We start from the raw sequence: 15,360 nt of genomic DNA, 5'->3' as shown, positions 1-15,360 counted from the left end.
GCGAGTATAATTTGTGTGAGGAGCCCCGAGAGGTGTATTTCCTTGTTTAAGTAGGAGTAGGGCCCTACCAAATTCACGGTCCATTTTGGTCAATTTCTTGGTCATAGAGTTTTAAAAATCATAAGTTTCATGATTTCAGCTATTTAAATCTGAAATTTCCCGGTGTTGTAATTGCAGGGGTCTTGACCCAAAAAGGAGTTGTGGAAGGGGTCACGGTACTGCCACCCTTACTTCTGCGCTGCTGCTGGCAGGGCGCTGCCTTCAGAGCTGGGCGCCCAGCCAACAGCCGCCACTCTCCAGCCACCCATCTCTGAAGGCAGCACAGAAGTAAGGGTGGCAATACTGCGACCCCCCTAAAATAACTTTGCAACCCCCCTGCAACTCCCTTTTGGGTCAGGACCCCCAATTTGAGAAATGTTGGTCTCCCCTACAAAATCTGTATAGTATAGGGTAAAAGCACACAAAAGATTCGATTTCATGTGTGGGGGAGACCAGATTTCATTGTCCATGATGCATATTTCATGGCCATGAAATTGGTAGGGCCCTAAGTATAAGGACTTAATAGTGGGGGCTCATGCTACATATGGTGGTGTGTGGGGGGGTGATTAAGAGAATTTAGTCAGAGGACAGCAGAGGATCCTGATTTACCCTGGGGTAAAATAGACTAGGACCTTTGCTGAAATGTCTGACTCCTTATCGCCCTGCCCAGCTGACATTCACAGAGAGCGGGCTGCCTGTGCCAAAACCTTGGCTTCAACATGACGATATAAAAGCCAATGTGTGCTTTGCATTTAACGATGGGAAATGTTTTCATTCCCAGTGCAGGTACAAACACCACTGTAGGAGGTGCAGGGATCCGCATAGCGCCCTCTCCTGTCATGGGGTAAAGAATGGTTCCAACAGGACAGTAGGAAAGGGGGTCCTCAAGGTCCCAGTGCTTCAGGAGTTGCTTCAGGGGAGGCAGTAACCATGGAAAAGGCTCCTTCTCCAAGTAAGACACAGGTGTTATGGAACTTGTTTCTGGACTACCCTAAGAAAACAGACGCTGCTTACTTATGGAATGGATCTCCAGCCGGTTTTCAAATTCCTTACGAAGGCAGGAGGTGCCACTGCTAGACAGAGTACTTGAAGTCCATTAAAGGCTTTGAGTATATAGTAAGGGCAAAGCTCACCTTGGAAGTAACAGCAGGGAGAGTGGCAGGCCTCTTCTGATGTATTCCAGTGCCAGATTTGCGCATACCTCCCCTGGGTGTGGTACCAAAGAAGGCGAAGAGGGAATACAGACTGCTCCATCACCTGTCCTACCCCTGAGGCTCATTAGTAAATGACCATATTGACCCCCTGCTGTGTTCAGTGAGATATTTGTCGTTTGATGCTGCAGTAGCCTGAGGTTAGGGATTGTGGCCATGGGTCACTGTGGCAAACTGTGACATCAAGTCTTTATGGGAACTTTTCATGTATTTTCAAGTTGTTCTCAAATTCCTTTCCTGACAGATTCCCCCCTGCTCATAAAATCCCAGCCTCCATATTGCTCCCTTTAAAATAACATGAAGGCCGTGGGTGAGACATGATGATGGAGGAAGGAGAACAATAAAAAATTGCTATGAAGCATAAATTCAGACCTGGGTATCATGACTTCTTCAGTTAGCAGACAGAAAATTATATCGTTATCACCTACACAAACATTTCAGGTATGCCTTCGTCTTTCTGGAGTAGCAAACACTTTATATACCATAACTCAGCTGATCAGAGTGATAGAAGTGGTTCCCAGGAGAACACACTAGATAAAAAAAAAATCAACGTGAAAACAGTAATATCTAATCTTCAGAGGATAGCGACACAGCAACTTCTGTGCTGAAAACCACATCGTTTAGTGGAGAGACAGACACTGAAACTATCAGCAGAGCCTTAGGATTTCCTAATACCTGTAGTGACGGCTGACTGAGCTCTATTACCTGTTAAACCAGTCATCTGTGTAGCGGGGATATGGGTAGGGATCGTTACTGCTGAAGTCATAGCTGGCTTTGGCATTCTGGAAAACACAAATATTTCAATGAGTCTGCATGAAAACAGGCCAACAAAGCAAAACAGAATGCAGAATGAGGGAACTTGTACAATGTTAATAAACTCCCCTTTTTGTTCTGTTTTATCCGAGTGTCGTCTAATATATCTGGTATGCTGGACATACCACATCTCAGCTATTATTAGTTACCGCATTAAATGTCTGAGATGAACTTTCCTCAAAGTAGTATGCAAGCAGCACGGGCTGGTGTTTAGTACTATTCCGACTTCTGTCTCTGGGTCACTGGATTACCATGGGCAAGTCATGTCACGTCTTTCTGCCTCAGTTCCCCCCAAATGGGGATAATAACATTTACCCACCTTTTACAGTGCTTTGAGATATTTGTATTACAACTGTTGGGCATTATTAATTATTATTATTGTTGTTGTTGTTGTTGTTTGTATTAGAGTGGTGCCCAGAGGCCCCACCTGAGAGGGAGGGCTCATTGTGCTAAGCAGTGTACAAAAAATATTAAGAGACAGACCCGAGCCTGAAGAATTTACATCTAAATAGACAAGGCAGACAAAGGGTGGGAGGGGAAACAGAGGCCCAGATCAGTAAAGTGCTCAAGGACACACAGCATGTCAATGGCAGAACCAGGAAATGTCCATAAGTGGAATTTTTCTTTAGGAGGAGAGGTAGATTCAAGCTAAAAACTCAACTTAGTTTTTACATAAGAACGGCAATACTGGGTCAGACCAAAGGTCCATCTAGCTAGTATCCTGTCTTCCGACAGTGGCCAAAGCCAGGTGTCTCAGAGGGAATGAACAGAACAGGTAATCATCAAGTGATCCATCCCATGTTGCCCATTCCCAGCTTCTGGCAAACAGAGGCTAGGGACAACAACCCTGCCCATCCTGGCTAATAGTCATTGATGGACCTATCCTACATGAATTTATCTAGTTCTTTTTTGAACCCTGTTATAGTCTTGGTCTTCACAACATCCTCTGGCAAGGAGTTCCACAGGTTGACTGTGCATTGTGTGAAGAAATACTTCCTTTTATTTTTTTTAAACCTGCTGCCTATTAATTTCATTTGGTGACCCCTGATTCTTGTGTTATGAAAAGAAGTAAATAACACTTCCTTATTTATTTTCTCCACACCAGTCATGATTTTATAGACCTCTATCATATCTCCCTTAGTCATCTCTTTTCCAAGCTGAAAAGTCCCAGTCTTATTAATCTCTCCTCATATGGCAGCCATTCCATACCCCTAATCACTTTTGTTGCCCTTTTCTGAACTTTTTCCAATTCCAATAAATCTTTTTTGAGATGGGGTGACCACATCTACACACAGTATGCCTCTTTGTCTCTCACTGCTTCTTTTACTTTGTTGTTTAGCCCCGGTGGCACTTTTTTTGTTCTCTCTGTTTTTTAATTTAATTGTGAAAGAAGCTTTTCATGACTATGAGAACTTCAGGGGCTACTGCCAGCAATTTTGCAGCAAAAGCCAGACCATAGGAATTCAAAACAGTACGTAGGTGAAGTGTCTAAATGACAGAGAGAAAATGTATTGCCAGTTCAAACACCCCATCTTAAAGTATCAGGATGAAATCCTGGCTCTGTTGAAGTCAGTGGGAGCTTTACCATTGACCCTCCCTGTTGCTGTATAATACACCGAAGAGAAGTGAACAAGTCAACAGAAAAAGATCAGGTCCTTTCATGTATTAACACGTACTGTGTCCACTTATAGTAAGACCAGCTGGACAGCTATCTGGGCATGGTAAAGTCAGAATGAAAATCCTGGCTGTCTATGGATAATTTGATTAGGAGTTAAAGTCCACTCTGTACCAATTTCTAGGTTTGTTTCCTCTAGAGAGAAATGCACTTGAATCAGGAATTAAAGAAGTTTCTAATGCTATTGCCATGGATTCTGCATGGCATGGATTTTAGGCAAACTAGAGGTAACTAATTTTAATTCAAATCTCATTCTCCAAGCCAGTAATGCGAGTATGTTCACACTCAAAACCTAATTTGATGAGTTCTGGGCTTTGCCAGTTCCTCATTTGGTGCAGAATTTCTGACCTTTTTCCCATAAAATTCTCACTTTAGTGAAAATTGCTATTTCAATCTTGGTGTGGGTAGATTCAATCCACTCCCCACCTGCTAAACCCAAAGGAAATTACATGTGGCTAATTTGTCAGGAAGGAATTAGACATGCAGACACCCTTTGTATACTCATCAGCTGCTCTTGGTGTCAGTATCAGACAGTTTGTCCAAAGAAAGAAGGGATGGAAGGTCCTTCAAGATATATAATTATATCACTATATATTCAAAGTAGGGATGGGCAAATTGCTTCAGAAAACAATCCAACCCACCCTACAGACTGTAGCTCTCCTCTATGTTCAATCAAACAAAGCATCAATTTCAGGAAAAAAAATTCCTTTTAAAGAAAGACACCTTGCAAAATTCCCTCTCTCTGATCTACCTTATTTTGGGTTACCCACTAGAGTACTGCATTCACAGAAACAGAGTATTTTCTAAGAAACCGTCAGCATAGTCCACAAAAAGCAGAATTAGGAAGACTAAGAAAATAACTACAGATTCAAGTATTTAGTTCCCTCTTCCTTTTCTTCAGGCCCTTTCTTGAAAACAGCAAGCCTTCTGTAGCCTTTAAGAAATAAAATCCTTCTGACACTGTACAAAGTACTTTATATTAGAGCTGGTCAGAAAATAGGATTTATTTTCATGGAATATTTTGACTTTTTGATGAAAACTCAAAAATCAAAATATTTTGTCGAAAAACCTATGCTGCTTCAGAGCCTCATGGGAGCTGTAGTTTGCGTGCCTTTCAGTTTCAGCTACGTACTTTAGTTTTCATCCAAGAACTGAAAACTTCCATTTTGGGGAGTACAGTTTTTTGATTAAAAAACAAGCCAGAGAAAGCAGACACTTTCCCCCTAAAAGTTCATTTAATCAAAAACCCAATTTTCCTATCAAAAAACGGTTTTGGCAGAAAATATTTGATGAGCCCAACTTGATATTATTATAAACAGTAGACTCAAAAATTTATCCATTGTTATTGCATGGAGAGACTACTTGTCCTGTATTTTAAAGCCCATCTCTAGCTTGGTTCCTAACATCCTGCAACCCTTATGCTAATAAGATGCTACCACGTAGCATTTGATCAGAAAGTAACACGCTATCAAGCAATAAATCACACAAAAGTTCATATACAAAGATATGATTTTGGCCTACGAATAAAAACAAAAAAATAAATTACATAAAAGCTTTGACTTGCCTTTTTCATACAGTTGCCCTGTATTTTCTTGTGGCAAACCCTTCTATTGTATAACAGTTATTCTGTTACATATGGAAAATACTAAACCAATTATTTCATATGCTGTTTAGCAATGATTGTGTATCTTGAATAATAATGAACACTTCCTGATATTTTACATGGTTTTATAGGCCTCTAAAGAGCAATGCATAAGCAGCTATGTTTTCCTATTTAATTCAAGAATTTTTCCTACACTTATATGACAGTCCAGGAGGCAAACGTTAAAAGATATGCCTCTCATTAATAGTAGACTAAATTCATCTATGGTATTTGATTAAGGATGACTTTGGTCCACAGTTTCTTGGGCTTTAAAAATACATATAAAGATTTTTTAACATAGTGTTCAGTTCTTTGCTCCCTTATATGGGTACAATCCCCTATGGAACTGGTCCTGTAACTTCCAGTTTTCTCTCTTGACTCCTATACTGACCAAAAGACAAAGAAACACTAAGCCTAAATAATGGTGTGTAATGTCTTTGACAAATTGCTTGTGAGTACTGTTCAAAGCTGTACAGTGGAAATAAATAATTCAGTTGTTGTACATAAGATCTTAAGTACAGAGGATAAATTCTTCATGAGATGGAAAAGCAAACAGTGTATTCTTTGCTTAGGGGAATATAACTGAGGGCAAAATGCCTCACTGAAAAACACACAAACAATGGCACCAAAACAGTGTTGATATGGGGAAGGCTTCCCCTATTTGCCAGCTGAAACATTTGCCTTGTGTTTGTTTCAAGACTATTCAAAAAATCCCCCTGGGTTCTTGCTGCAAACAGTTCTGGCATGAAAATTTCTCAGAGCCCTGGTAACCTTTTATTTACATTTTAAAAGGCATCTATAAATAGATGCATAGGAAATATGCTAATTAGGTATACAGTTCATTTTAAATGTAAATGCAGAGGTAGTTAATTTGTACAGGTGAACATTATAAACACCATTTATTTTGGTCCAGCACTGTTATTTGCAATTAGGTGTACAGGTATCAGCAAATGGACACCAGGTTGTCAGCCTGTCTGGGGTGCAGTGCAATTTGGTGTTAGCTCTGGGCCATTGCTCTTTGTCCTTGTTCTGTGTGTATAGAACATTGACTTGAACCCAGTGATCCTTGATTGAGACTGTCAAAATCAGGCTAGGATTGTCCCATCTTTAATTTCTTGTATTTTCTTTTGTCAGAACATGATCACATGACTTTACGTGAGCAACACAATTTCTTTTAAAAGACTGTTCCTCTTTGGAACAAACATAGCTCTTTGTTTTCATGTATATGGGACAGAAGGCAGTCAGATGCTACAGGGATGGGTGACTTTATAGAGACCTAGCTAGATATATAGCATGGACCCCTGGGCAGGCCTGGACGTGTGTAGAAACTGAGTTATCCCCTCTGTCACCCACAGAGATTGTGGATATTTTATTTCATTTTGTTGGTGGTTTCTAGTGTGGAGAATGAGGGAGTTCTGTGTATTATTTTTTATAACCTTAGTTTACCTGTATGATATTTTCCTGCCTGATGATATTTTCCTGATAGAATAGCATTAAATCAGAGGAGGTTGATGCGGGGGAAGCAAACATGAAATGAAACAATGACAGATAAGTCTCCTTAGGGAACAGTGGGGGAAGCTATGGACTGGGCAATGTCTCTGCTAGGCTTCAGCCAGGCTGGCCAAGTTTACTTTTCCCAGGCATCAGCCTAAGATCAAAGGGGATACTAAAGCCTCAAAGGTGTCAGCTTAAGGAAGAAGGCGGCTGTAGTGGGTTGTCAGCAGCTGCCTTGGTGGGGAAAGACTGACAAAGACACAGTGACGGTGAGAGACTCAAACTGTAGCAAGCATGGAGATAACTGGGGTCAAGGGAACATACAAAAGCATTCAAGGAAAGATTCTGGTGTCGGTGAGTCCCATGCGTACAGGCCTTTCTTGTATTAACCCTTTGCTCTGTGTGCTACGGACCTCTGTGTGAACAAATAATGCTTTGTTTTGAAGAAGTTGGTTTTGAATCATTTTAATCATTGAATCATGAGCTGTCACAGGCTCATGGAGGTAAAGGCCTTGCATGTGTCAAACCCAATTGGATCTGTTGGGTTAACATGGTTGGGAAACAGGGGGGCTGCAGCCCAGAGATCCGGCCTAAGAGTGGTAGGAGTGTGTGGTCCCCCTTCTCCCCAGAAAGGGATGAAGGTGGCAAAGCCTATCCCCAACAGGACAACAGATGGGCTGCCAGAACTCGTTTAAATGAGGCAATAATTATACCTAGCTATTGTATAGTTCTTTTCTTCAGTGGGTATCATTATATTCATTTTACAGACAGGGAAACAGACACAGAGAGGTGAAGTGACTTGTACCAGGTCAACCTGGCAGGCCAGTGGCAGAGCCAGGAATAGAACCCAGGTCTCCTGCAGTACAGTGCTCTATGCACCAGGCCATGTGCCTCACCTACATAAATCTCTCTCTCTTTCTTTCCCCCACCCCCAATTACAGAAGCACCATCGCAATTGATACTAATTGGCACCCTCACTAGCATCCTCAATGAATAAGGTCTAAGACTGAGTAGGCCAGGGGAGTAAATCCCCTTCTTCTCGCTAGGGATGGCCCCCCTGATAAATGTGAGGTATCTTGGCAGGAAGATGCCAATCTTTCATGGAAATAACAAGGAGTCCAGTGGCACCTTAAAGACTAACAGATTTATTTGGGCATAAGCTTTCGTGGGTAAAAAAATCTCACTTCTTCAAATGCATGGAGTGAAAATTACAGATGCAGGCATTATATAATGACACATGAAGAGAAGGGAGTTACCTCACAAGTGGAGAATCAGTGTTGACTCCCTTCTCTTCATGTGTCATTATATAATGCCTGCATCTGTAATTTTCACTCCATGCATTTGAAGAAGTGAGATTTTTTTACCCACGAAAGCTTATGCCCAAATAAATCTGTTAGTCTTTAAGGTGCCACCTTGTTGTTTTTGTGGATACAGACTAACACGGCTACCTCCTGATACTTGAATCTTTCATGGGTTCATACCACATCATTCTGTGGATAAAATGAGGACTTTGCTTTTCAGTTCTATCTGGTATCTTCCATGAGAACAACATTTACTAACACAACATTCAAAAAGAAAGGGAATTCCCTGCACCGACTCCAGAAAGCAAGAGGGAAAGATGAAATCCTGTGAACGCAGGGGGAAAAAAAAAATCTATTCACTCACTAACATGCTCCTTGTGGTGTCAGGCGCCTAGTTTCATAGGTTTTAAGCCCAGAAGGGACTCATTAGATCTTCTAGTCTGGCCCCCTGTATATCCCAGGCTATAGAATTGTATTCATTTATTCATGTATGGAGCCCGATAACTTGTATACAAAATTCCCATCACAGTTAATGTAAGTTCCCTGTGTTCATCTCCAGCACATTAAGAAACAAACCCCTAACTATTTGCAGCATACTACAGGTTTGTACATACAAGTGATTTAGTTTGGGCTGAAATGTGACTGATGGAATACTGCTGGCCCAGCACAGTCTGAGTTTTCAGACACTGCCGACAGCCAGAACACATCAATAAAGTGACAAATCATCTTCAAAAATTCCTTGCCTGTGAATACAATAGTTTGCTTCTAGCAATATAAGAAGCCCCTGTACTTATTAGTTATAGGTACATCATAAAAGGAGAAGATTCTCAATTAGATAAAACCAGCCAGACTTCTAATACTGAAAGTGTAGAAATCCAATCCTGCTCTCTTTGAAAGGAGCCAGATTATAATAGATTGGAAAGGCATTTGAAAAGAATAGGATATGCCGGCCCTTGGTTAGCACCCAAGCTCACAGACCTATTGATTCTTCTCTACTGCTGATCCAGCTATTCAGTGTTGCCTCAGGGATTCTACTTCTCCTCCCAGGGTGATGATATATTGCATACTGCCTGTTCTCGGAGCTCACTAATTACTGACAGTACAGTACAAGGTGCAACCATGATTTCAGAATGCAAAGCAACAGTCCGCAAAGCTTCCAACTGGAACAGCTGCTCTAAGAATTAAGCAGTTTAAAATAAAATAAAACATTGGACAAGATTAGTGGAGTAGGACTCCGGCTTGCCACATGTTGTGTTTTGCACAGACATCCACAGATGTAAGCAGGGTCTGAATGAGCTCTCCCCTGACATCTGGTGATGAGCTGGGGTGAAAGACTTCAGGAACTGACTTTGTTTGCACAGACACACACAGTAGGTGTGACACCTACTCTGCCTAGGTGCACAGCATGATGGAGCTGTTTTGCCCAAATGATCACTTTTGGCTGGTGTCGGATTGCAAGTCACTTTGATGTTGGGTGCTGGGGTGATGAAAGGTTGTTGTCCTTGTTGTGTGAGTGGAGGCAGCAGAACTATGCTTGGCATGCCCTGATTGAGGACAGTCACTCTCAAGGAAACTGCACTCTCTAAGCAAGGCGTAAGGGGGCCAAGGGCGAGTGGAGAGGAGAGTGGGTGGGGACAGGTGCTTGTACCTGGTGGTGTGGTCTCTGCCCAAACAAACAGTCCTAGACATCATTTGACCCTTTCCCTCTCCACTGTTTAATAACAGAGCTGATTAGACTCAACTGGGCGTCTTTTGTTTTGTTATGGATCCACCAGAGCTGAAATAACTGATAGCCCGGTCTAATGGTTAAGCCTTAGGCCAGCATGTGGGACATGCTTGCGAATCATGCTTGTAGCATTTCCCCCAAATTAATGCCAAGTTCTTTCCCCCTTTTTATTAAAAGTTTTCTTCTCTATACTCAGACTGAGTACTTATGAGAGGGGAAGTATTGCCTCTTAGAGGTGCCCGGAGTGGTGTGTAATTTTCCCAGGTTACTGGGTGGGGGCTTGAGCTGCTTCTGTGTTGTATTGTTAAAAGAACTCTTAGATATTGAACTCGGCCCTTGTCACTGCTAACTCCACTAGACAGAAGGGTTACACAAACAATATCACATTTCTCTTCATTCTTGTATTCTTGCAAACCAAATTTGGAGTGGAGACATGGATTTCCTTAGTTAGGAAATGCATTTGTTGTCTGCAGCAGAGCTGGTCAGAATGTTTTTCCATTGGGAACACCAGTTAATTGAAATTGGAACGTTGAGTGGAGATAGTTTGAACCTACCTGGTTCCTTGGCTTGCCTGACTGGTTTTTCAACACCCACCTGGCAGTCTGATGGGGAGCCAAGAGTCTGGAAGCCCTGGATTCCAAGAAACTAAGCTCCCAAATCCTTGGCTCCTTTGCAGCTTAGGTGGCTACTGTGGAACGGGGCTCCCCAGGCTTCCTGGCTGGCCGATGGGGAACCAGGAGCCTGAAAGCTGTGGGAGCTGTGCCTCACAAGCTCTGAGACTCAAAATCCTCCATGAAATGGAATTCTCTTTCTGCACAGAGCTTTAGTCCGCAGTCACAAGGACATCTTAGTTTAACTGGAGCGGATAACAACATTCTGGGTAACATCATAGTAATAGGAATTTGAGAGATAGCCTCAAGACAGTTCTTGCATTAATTTCCTCAAATCAAACAAGTCTGTATTAGGTTAGAAACCTATCTGAGGAAGTAGGTAGCAAGTGGGATAAACTGTTTAAAAACAAATCACTGACTTTGTATGATTTTGTATCAGGATGCTGATCTTATTTGCTCTGGCCTATGTCCTATAGTGCTTTGACTCTTCTGTATTTTCTTGTCTTGTATAGGTAAGAAAACAACTTGTACTGTCAACATTTCTGTTTATCTTTGTTAAAATAATATTCTAAAGGCAGCTGTTTTACAGAACTGCTTCATTGAAGGAAGCATAGATTGTGTTCTTCTGCCCTTTAGATCAATTTGTGAAGTGCAAACTCTCCTCTTCATTTCTACTCAGCACTAGAATGTCATGTAGTTTCTTATTATATCTCCTTTTCACTAATTTCTTCCCTACTTTCCCTGAAGACATGGCCAGTAAACCTACATGAGCAACATTGTCAGATGAAGCTCTTCAACATGGGTGCATCCTCACAAACAAGACCTGTATCCCCAGATAACCTTCCAAACTCTAATTATTTCACAGAAATACATAGGGCCAAATTCTCAGCTGGTGTAGATCAGCATAACCCCATTGATTTCTATGAAGCTTCACCAATTCCCAGCTGAGAGACTGGCCCATAATTTATATGACATTTTTTTGCAGATAGTGTCAGGAACGAGAAATTCTTACAACCCTCAGCCATGGGAAAATAACCATGAACTCCCTACTTCTCGGCCACACAAACTGCTAAAGCTTTCCCCACTGCAGTACTCCAAACCATGTGAGCACAGAATGCTTGCCCTTAACTTCAGAACCCAGCAGTTCTACCTGCAAAGACCTAGCAGCCTTCTCCACAGAAATTACTGAGAGGCAACAACAGGTGGCACATAACTCCCTTAGACTCCTTTGAAAATACCAGCCATACTCTTTTAAAAATTAGGCCTCTCTGGAATGAGATGACAGCCTGAGTCCAATTGCAGAAGAAAATTGTCCACATCACAAAAGCACAACTGCAGCTGTCCCCTTGGTTACCCTTCTTCACAATTTCAGTAGCGGCTAAGGTTGGAATGGGCAGGGAGACAGCTATCATATGACCTCCCATGATGATTCCTCTGGAACCGTGCAGAGCCACATTGGTACAGCAGCATGAAGGAAGCATAAACTGCTCCTACTAATGCTGTGTCTGATCAATGGATAGATTTGTCTGGATGGCAGCCATGAGCACTAAAGTAATGGTGCTTCATCTTGACCTCATTTACACCAGTGAAACTGCATTGATGTAGTGGAATCACTCATAATTTAAATGAGATTGGATGTAAATTGACTCAGAATAAGGCCCATAATATCAGTGTGAATGGGGAAATGGAAATCAAAACCTAGATCTTTTATTCTTGTAGATTCCGAGCTAAATTCTGCTAGATTTAATCTTACTGACAGATACATCTCCTTTGTGACTACAGTAACTGTGAGCAGAATTTGGTTTTCTCTATATATTCCCATCATTAATAACTACAGTGTATTTCACTTCTCTGGACATCAAATTTCCTGCAACTAATGAGCAAAAATCATTAATATCTATGATTTGTTGTTAAGGGTTGGATAGGTTGTCACTTTAGTTTCTCTAAAAGAAAGGCGTGTATATAGTAGAGTTGTTTTCCCAAACTCTCAGTGCTCAGTACTTATAAATACCCTATTGTATTATTACTTATGTTTTGGCCAAGTGCAGAGAAAAATGTTCCCTTCACATCTCTCTTTCATGCCAGCAGAACCGTCCTGAATTTATAGTATTTGATAAACTTGAATAATCTGTTATACTGGAACCATAAAAACCTTTTAACCAGATATTTCCTATTTGATTCTGCTTAGGAAGCACTTGCAAGAAAGTGACTATTAGTCTGTATTTATTTAATTTATTTTCTTCTTACAAGCCAGTGTTTTTTCATGTCGTAACTGAAAATCTTGTTTTTTATAAAAGCATAAGCATTAGTAATAATTGCAATTTTCTTTTGATTGCTTCGCAGTTTCCCATCTCAGTAATTTTCCTCTGCACTGGCTGTGTTTTTAAACTGAGAAGGCTGGATTTTCTTCGCAATATTTCATTCACATTTGTGAGTACATGCCCAGAAAAACAAAACTTTGCTAAGATAGAATGAAAGTATACGGTCTAACTTTTAAAAGTGACTATTGATTTTGGCTGCCTAACTAGAGACACCCACTCATGAAAAGTGGGCCCTTTTAAGGGGTCTCAGCTTCGATACCCAAAACTGAAGCACTTAAAATCACTAGTCACTTTTGAAAATGTAGGCCTACATATTTCCAAACTTCAAAAAAAAGGATTTTGACAGAATACTATAGTTAAAAGCAAGCAAGCAAGCAAACAAGCAAAAAAACCGAAAGTTTGCTAAATGAGGGCTACACTCTACAAGCACTATTCATGCAGAGTAGCCTTTTACTCCTTAGATAAAAGTGGCAGAATCTAGCCTTAATGTCTAAAATAAAATTAATAATAATAATGTATTATAGTAGAAGTTAGATGACACTGTTAAACATAGTCTTACAGGTTCTTTTTCTTTGCGCATGAATAGTCTTGGGAAGATATGCTGAGTTGTTAGTTTTGTTTATGCAAGGTTGTGGGTAGAAGGAGTTGAGTGGACAACAGGAAATTTTGCTCTCTGCCTGCACCTCCAAATAGAGAGTCAATAATTGAGGCAGAGGAGTTCCTTGGGTATTGGGCACTGGTGCTGGGCTGAGGTTGCTGAAAGAAGGGATTGCCCTGCACGCTGTTTGACCACCTTGTGGACTGTTTATGTGTAAATAAAACAAAGTTACACTTAGTGTATACCTAGACTCTGTATCACCACCACTACTCTGCAGAAGCACAATGCTGATGTCAGAACAGGACACTGGTGTTGGAAGAAGGGGCAATCCTAGTGTCACAAGCGAGACAAAGTTTTAGGGTTGCCAACCCACCAGGATTGTCCTGGAATCTCCAGGAATTAAAGAGTAATCTTTAATTAAAGATCATGTCAGGAAATGAAACCTCCAGGGATACATCCAACTGAAATTGGCAAGCCTACAAAGTTTCCAAGATGGCAGATTGGCAGCCATAGTGATAATAACCTTGGATCAGAGCTACTTTGTTTGCAGTTTATAAACTACCTAGGCATAGCTTGCCAAGTTTTTAATCTACTTTTACTAAAAACTATTTGGCTTACAGAATTTACAAACCCTTCAAGATCTATCAGAAGTTTATAAATCCTATGGCGACTTCATGGAATTTTTGGATGTGCAAATACTGAAGCTTGAACAACTAACTCCAAAATGAGTTACAATTAATAAAACACATTTGGAGTTTCAGTATCGAGATATTTTTGAATTACAGTCTGCTTTTACAACAGCAAGAATGGGAAGACTTTTCAGAAAGAGAAAACCTACCATTTTTCAAAGTCCCTTAAATCAAGGAAATTATTAAAGAGATTCATCTTATGATAAAATGTCATCTTCCTAGAACCCCCCTGGCCTCCTTACTTAATGCTGCAGTAAAGGAGCTTCATTTTAAACAGAATGACATTTCATTATTATTGTTACAACTAGCCTCTGTAGTGCACCTTATTGAAACAATGTGACCTCCTCTCCTTATGAAATTGTGGAATTAGAAAATATGGACTGTTCTTGTAATGGAAAAGCTTTCACACCAAGTTGTGCACAAGAGAAGAGCCAAAAAGAAGCCCTAGGTATTTAGAAATCTGGTTACAGTTTCTAGCATACTCAGAGGGGGTGGGCTCCCCAGTTGGCAAACAGACTCTTTGTTCACATTCTTTGAATATTAACCTGATCTTGAACAAGTAATGTAGGATGTAGGATGCTAACATTTTATTGTAACTGCCTTATTTTTTTTAAACGGCTTATCTAATTACCCTCAAACCTTCCCTTTCACCAATATTTCTTTGGCTTAAGCAAAAGCATGAGAATTTTTGGCAGAAATCAGTTTTTACTGACACAAACAAACACACACACGCAATAATTTGGGAATGAAAAAGTATCAAAATGGGGTTTTTAATAAAGGCAGTGGTAAAAAAAAAGAAGTGGGTAAACTAACCTAAACTATGCTCCATATTCCCCAGATGAGAAGTAGGTAAACTCAGTTTACCCTACCTCAATTACACTACTAAATAAAGGCTACCTGACAACTTACAGGAGTACTTGTGGCACCTTAGAGACTAACAAATTGATGCTCAAATAAATTTGTTAGTCTCTAAGGTGCCACAAGTACTCCTGTTCTTTTTGCAGATACAGACTAACACGGCTGCTACTCTGAAACCTGACAACTTACCTTACTACTATCATGGCTCTGTAATTTTCACTGTGATGTGTAGGAAATCAGAAGTACTACTCCCATTGTTAACAGGATTTGAACAGCTGATTACCTAGCCAGGTTCTATTTACAAATGGAAAAAGAAAGCTAAAATACAAAAGCTGATAACTATCAGTTTGCTTAGCTAGCTACCCTTTAACTTTCAAAGTGG

General features: G+C 40.7%; 1 protein-coding gene across 2 annotated transcripts in view; it reads right to left on the bottom strand.

Moving 5' to 3' along the window:
* The window catches only part of PCSK2 (proprotein convertase subtilisin/kexin type 2), a 182,672-nt gene that overhangs the window by 45,371 nt on the left and 121,941 nt on the right, over positions 1-15,360 (bottom strand). For both annotated transcript variants that reach the window (XM_065401063.1, XM_065401064.1), the window contains one exon: positions 1,956-2,032. In XM_065401063.1, the coding sequence (XP_065257135.1) occupies positions 1,956-2,032 (77 nt within the window). The remainder of the gene's footprint in view (positions 1-1,955; positions 2,033-15,360) is intronic.

Source organism: Emys orbicularis, chromosome 3, assembly GCF_028017835.1.
Source record: "Emys orbicularis isolate rEmyOrb1 chromosome 3, rEmyOrb1.hap1, whole genome shotgun sequence".
Taxonomy (NCBI): Eukaryota; Metazoa; Chordata; order Testudines; family Emydidae; genus Emys; species Emys orbicularis.
The sequence above is the reverse complement of the archived record's forward strand: the minus strand, read 5'-3'. Positions and strand labels throughout refer to the sequence as shown.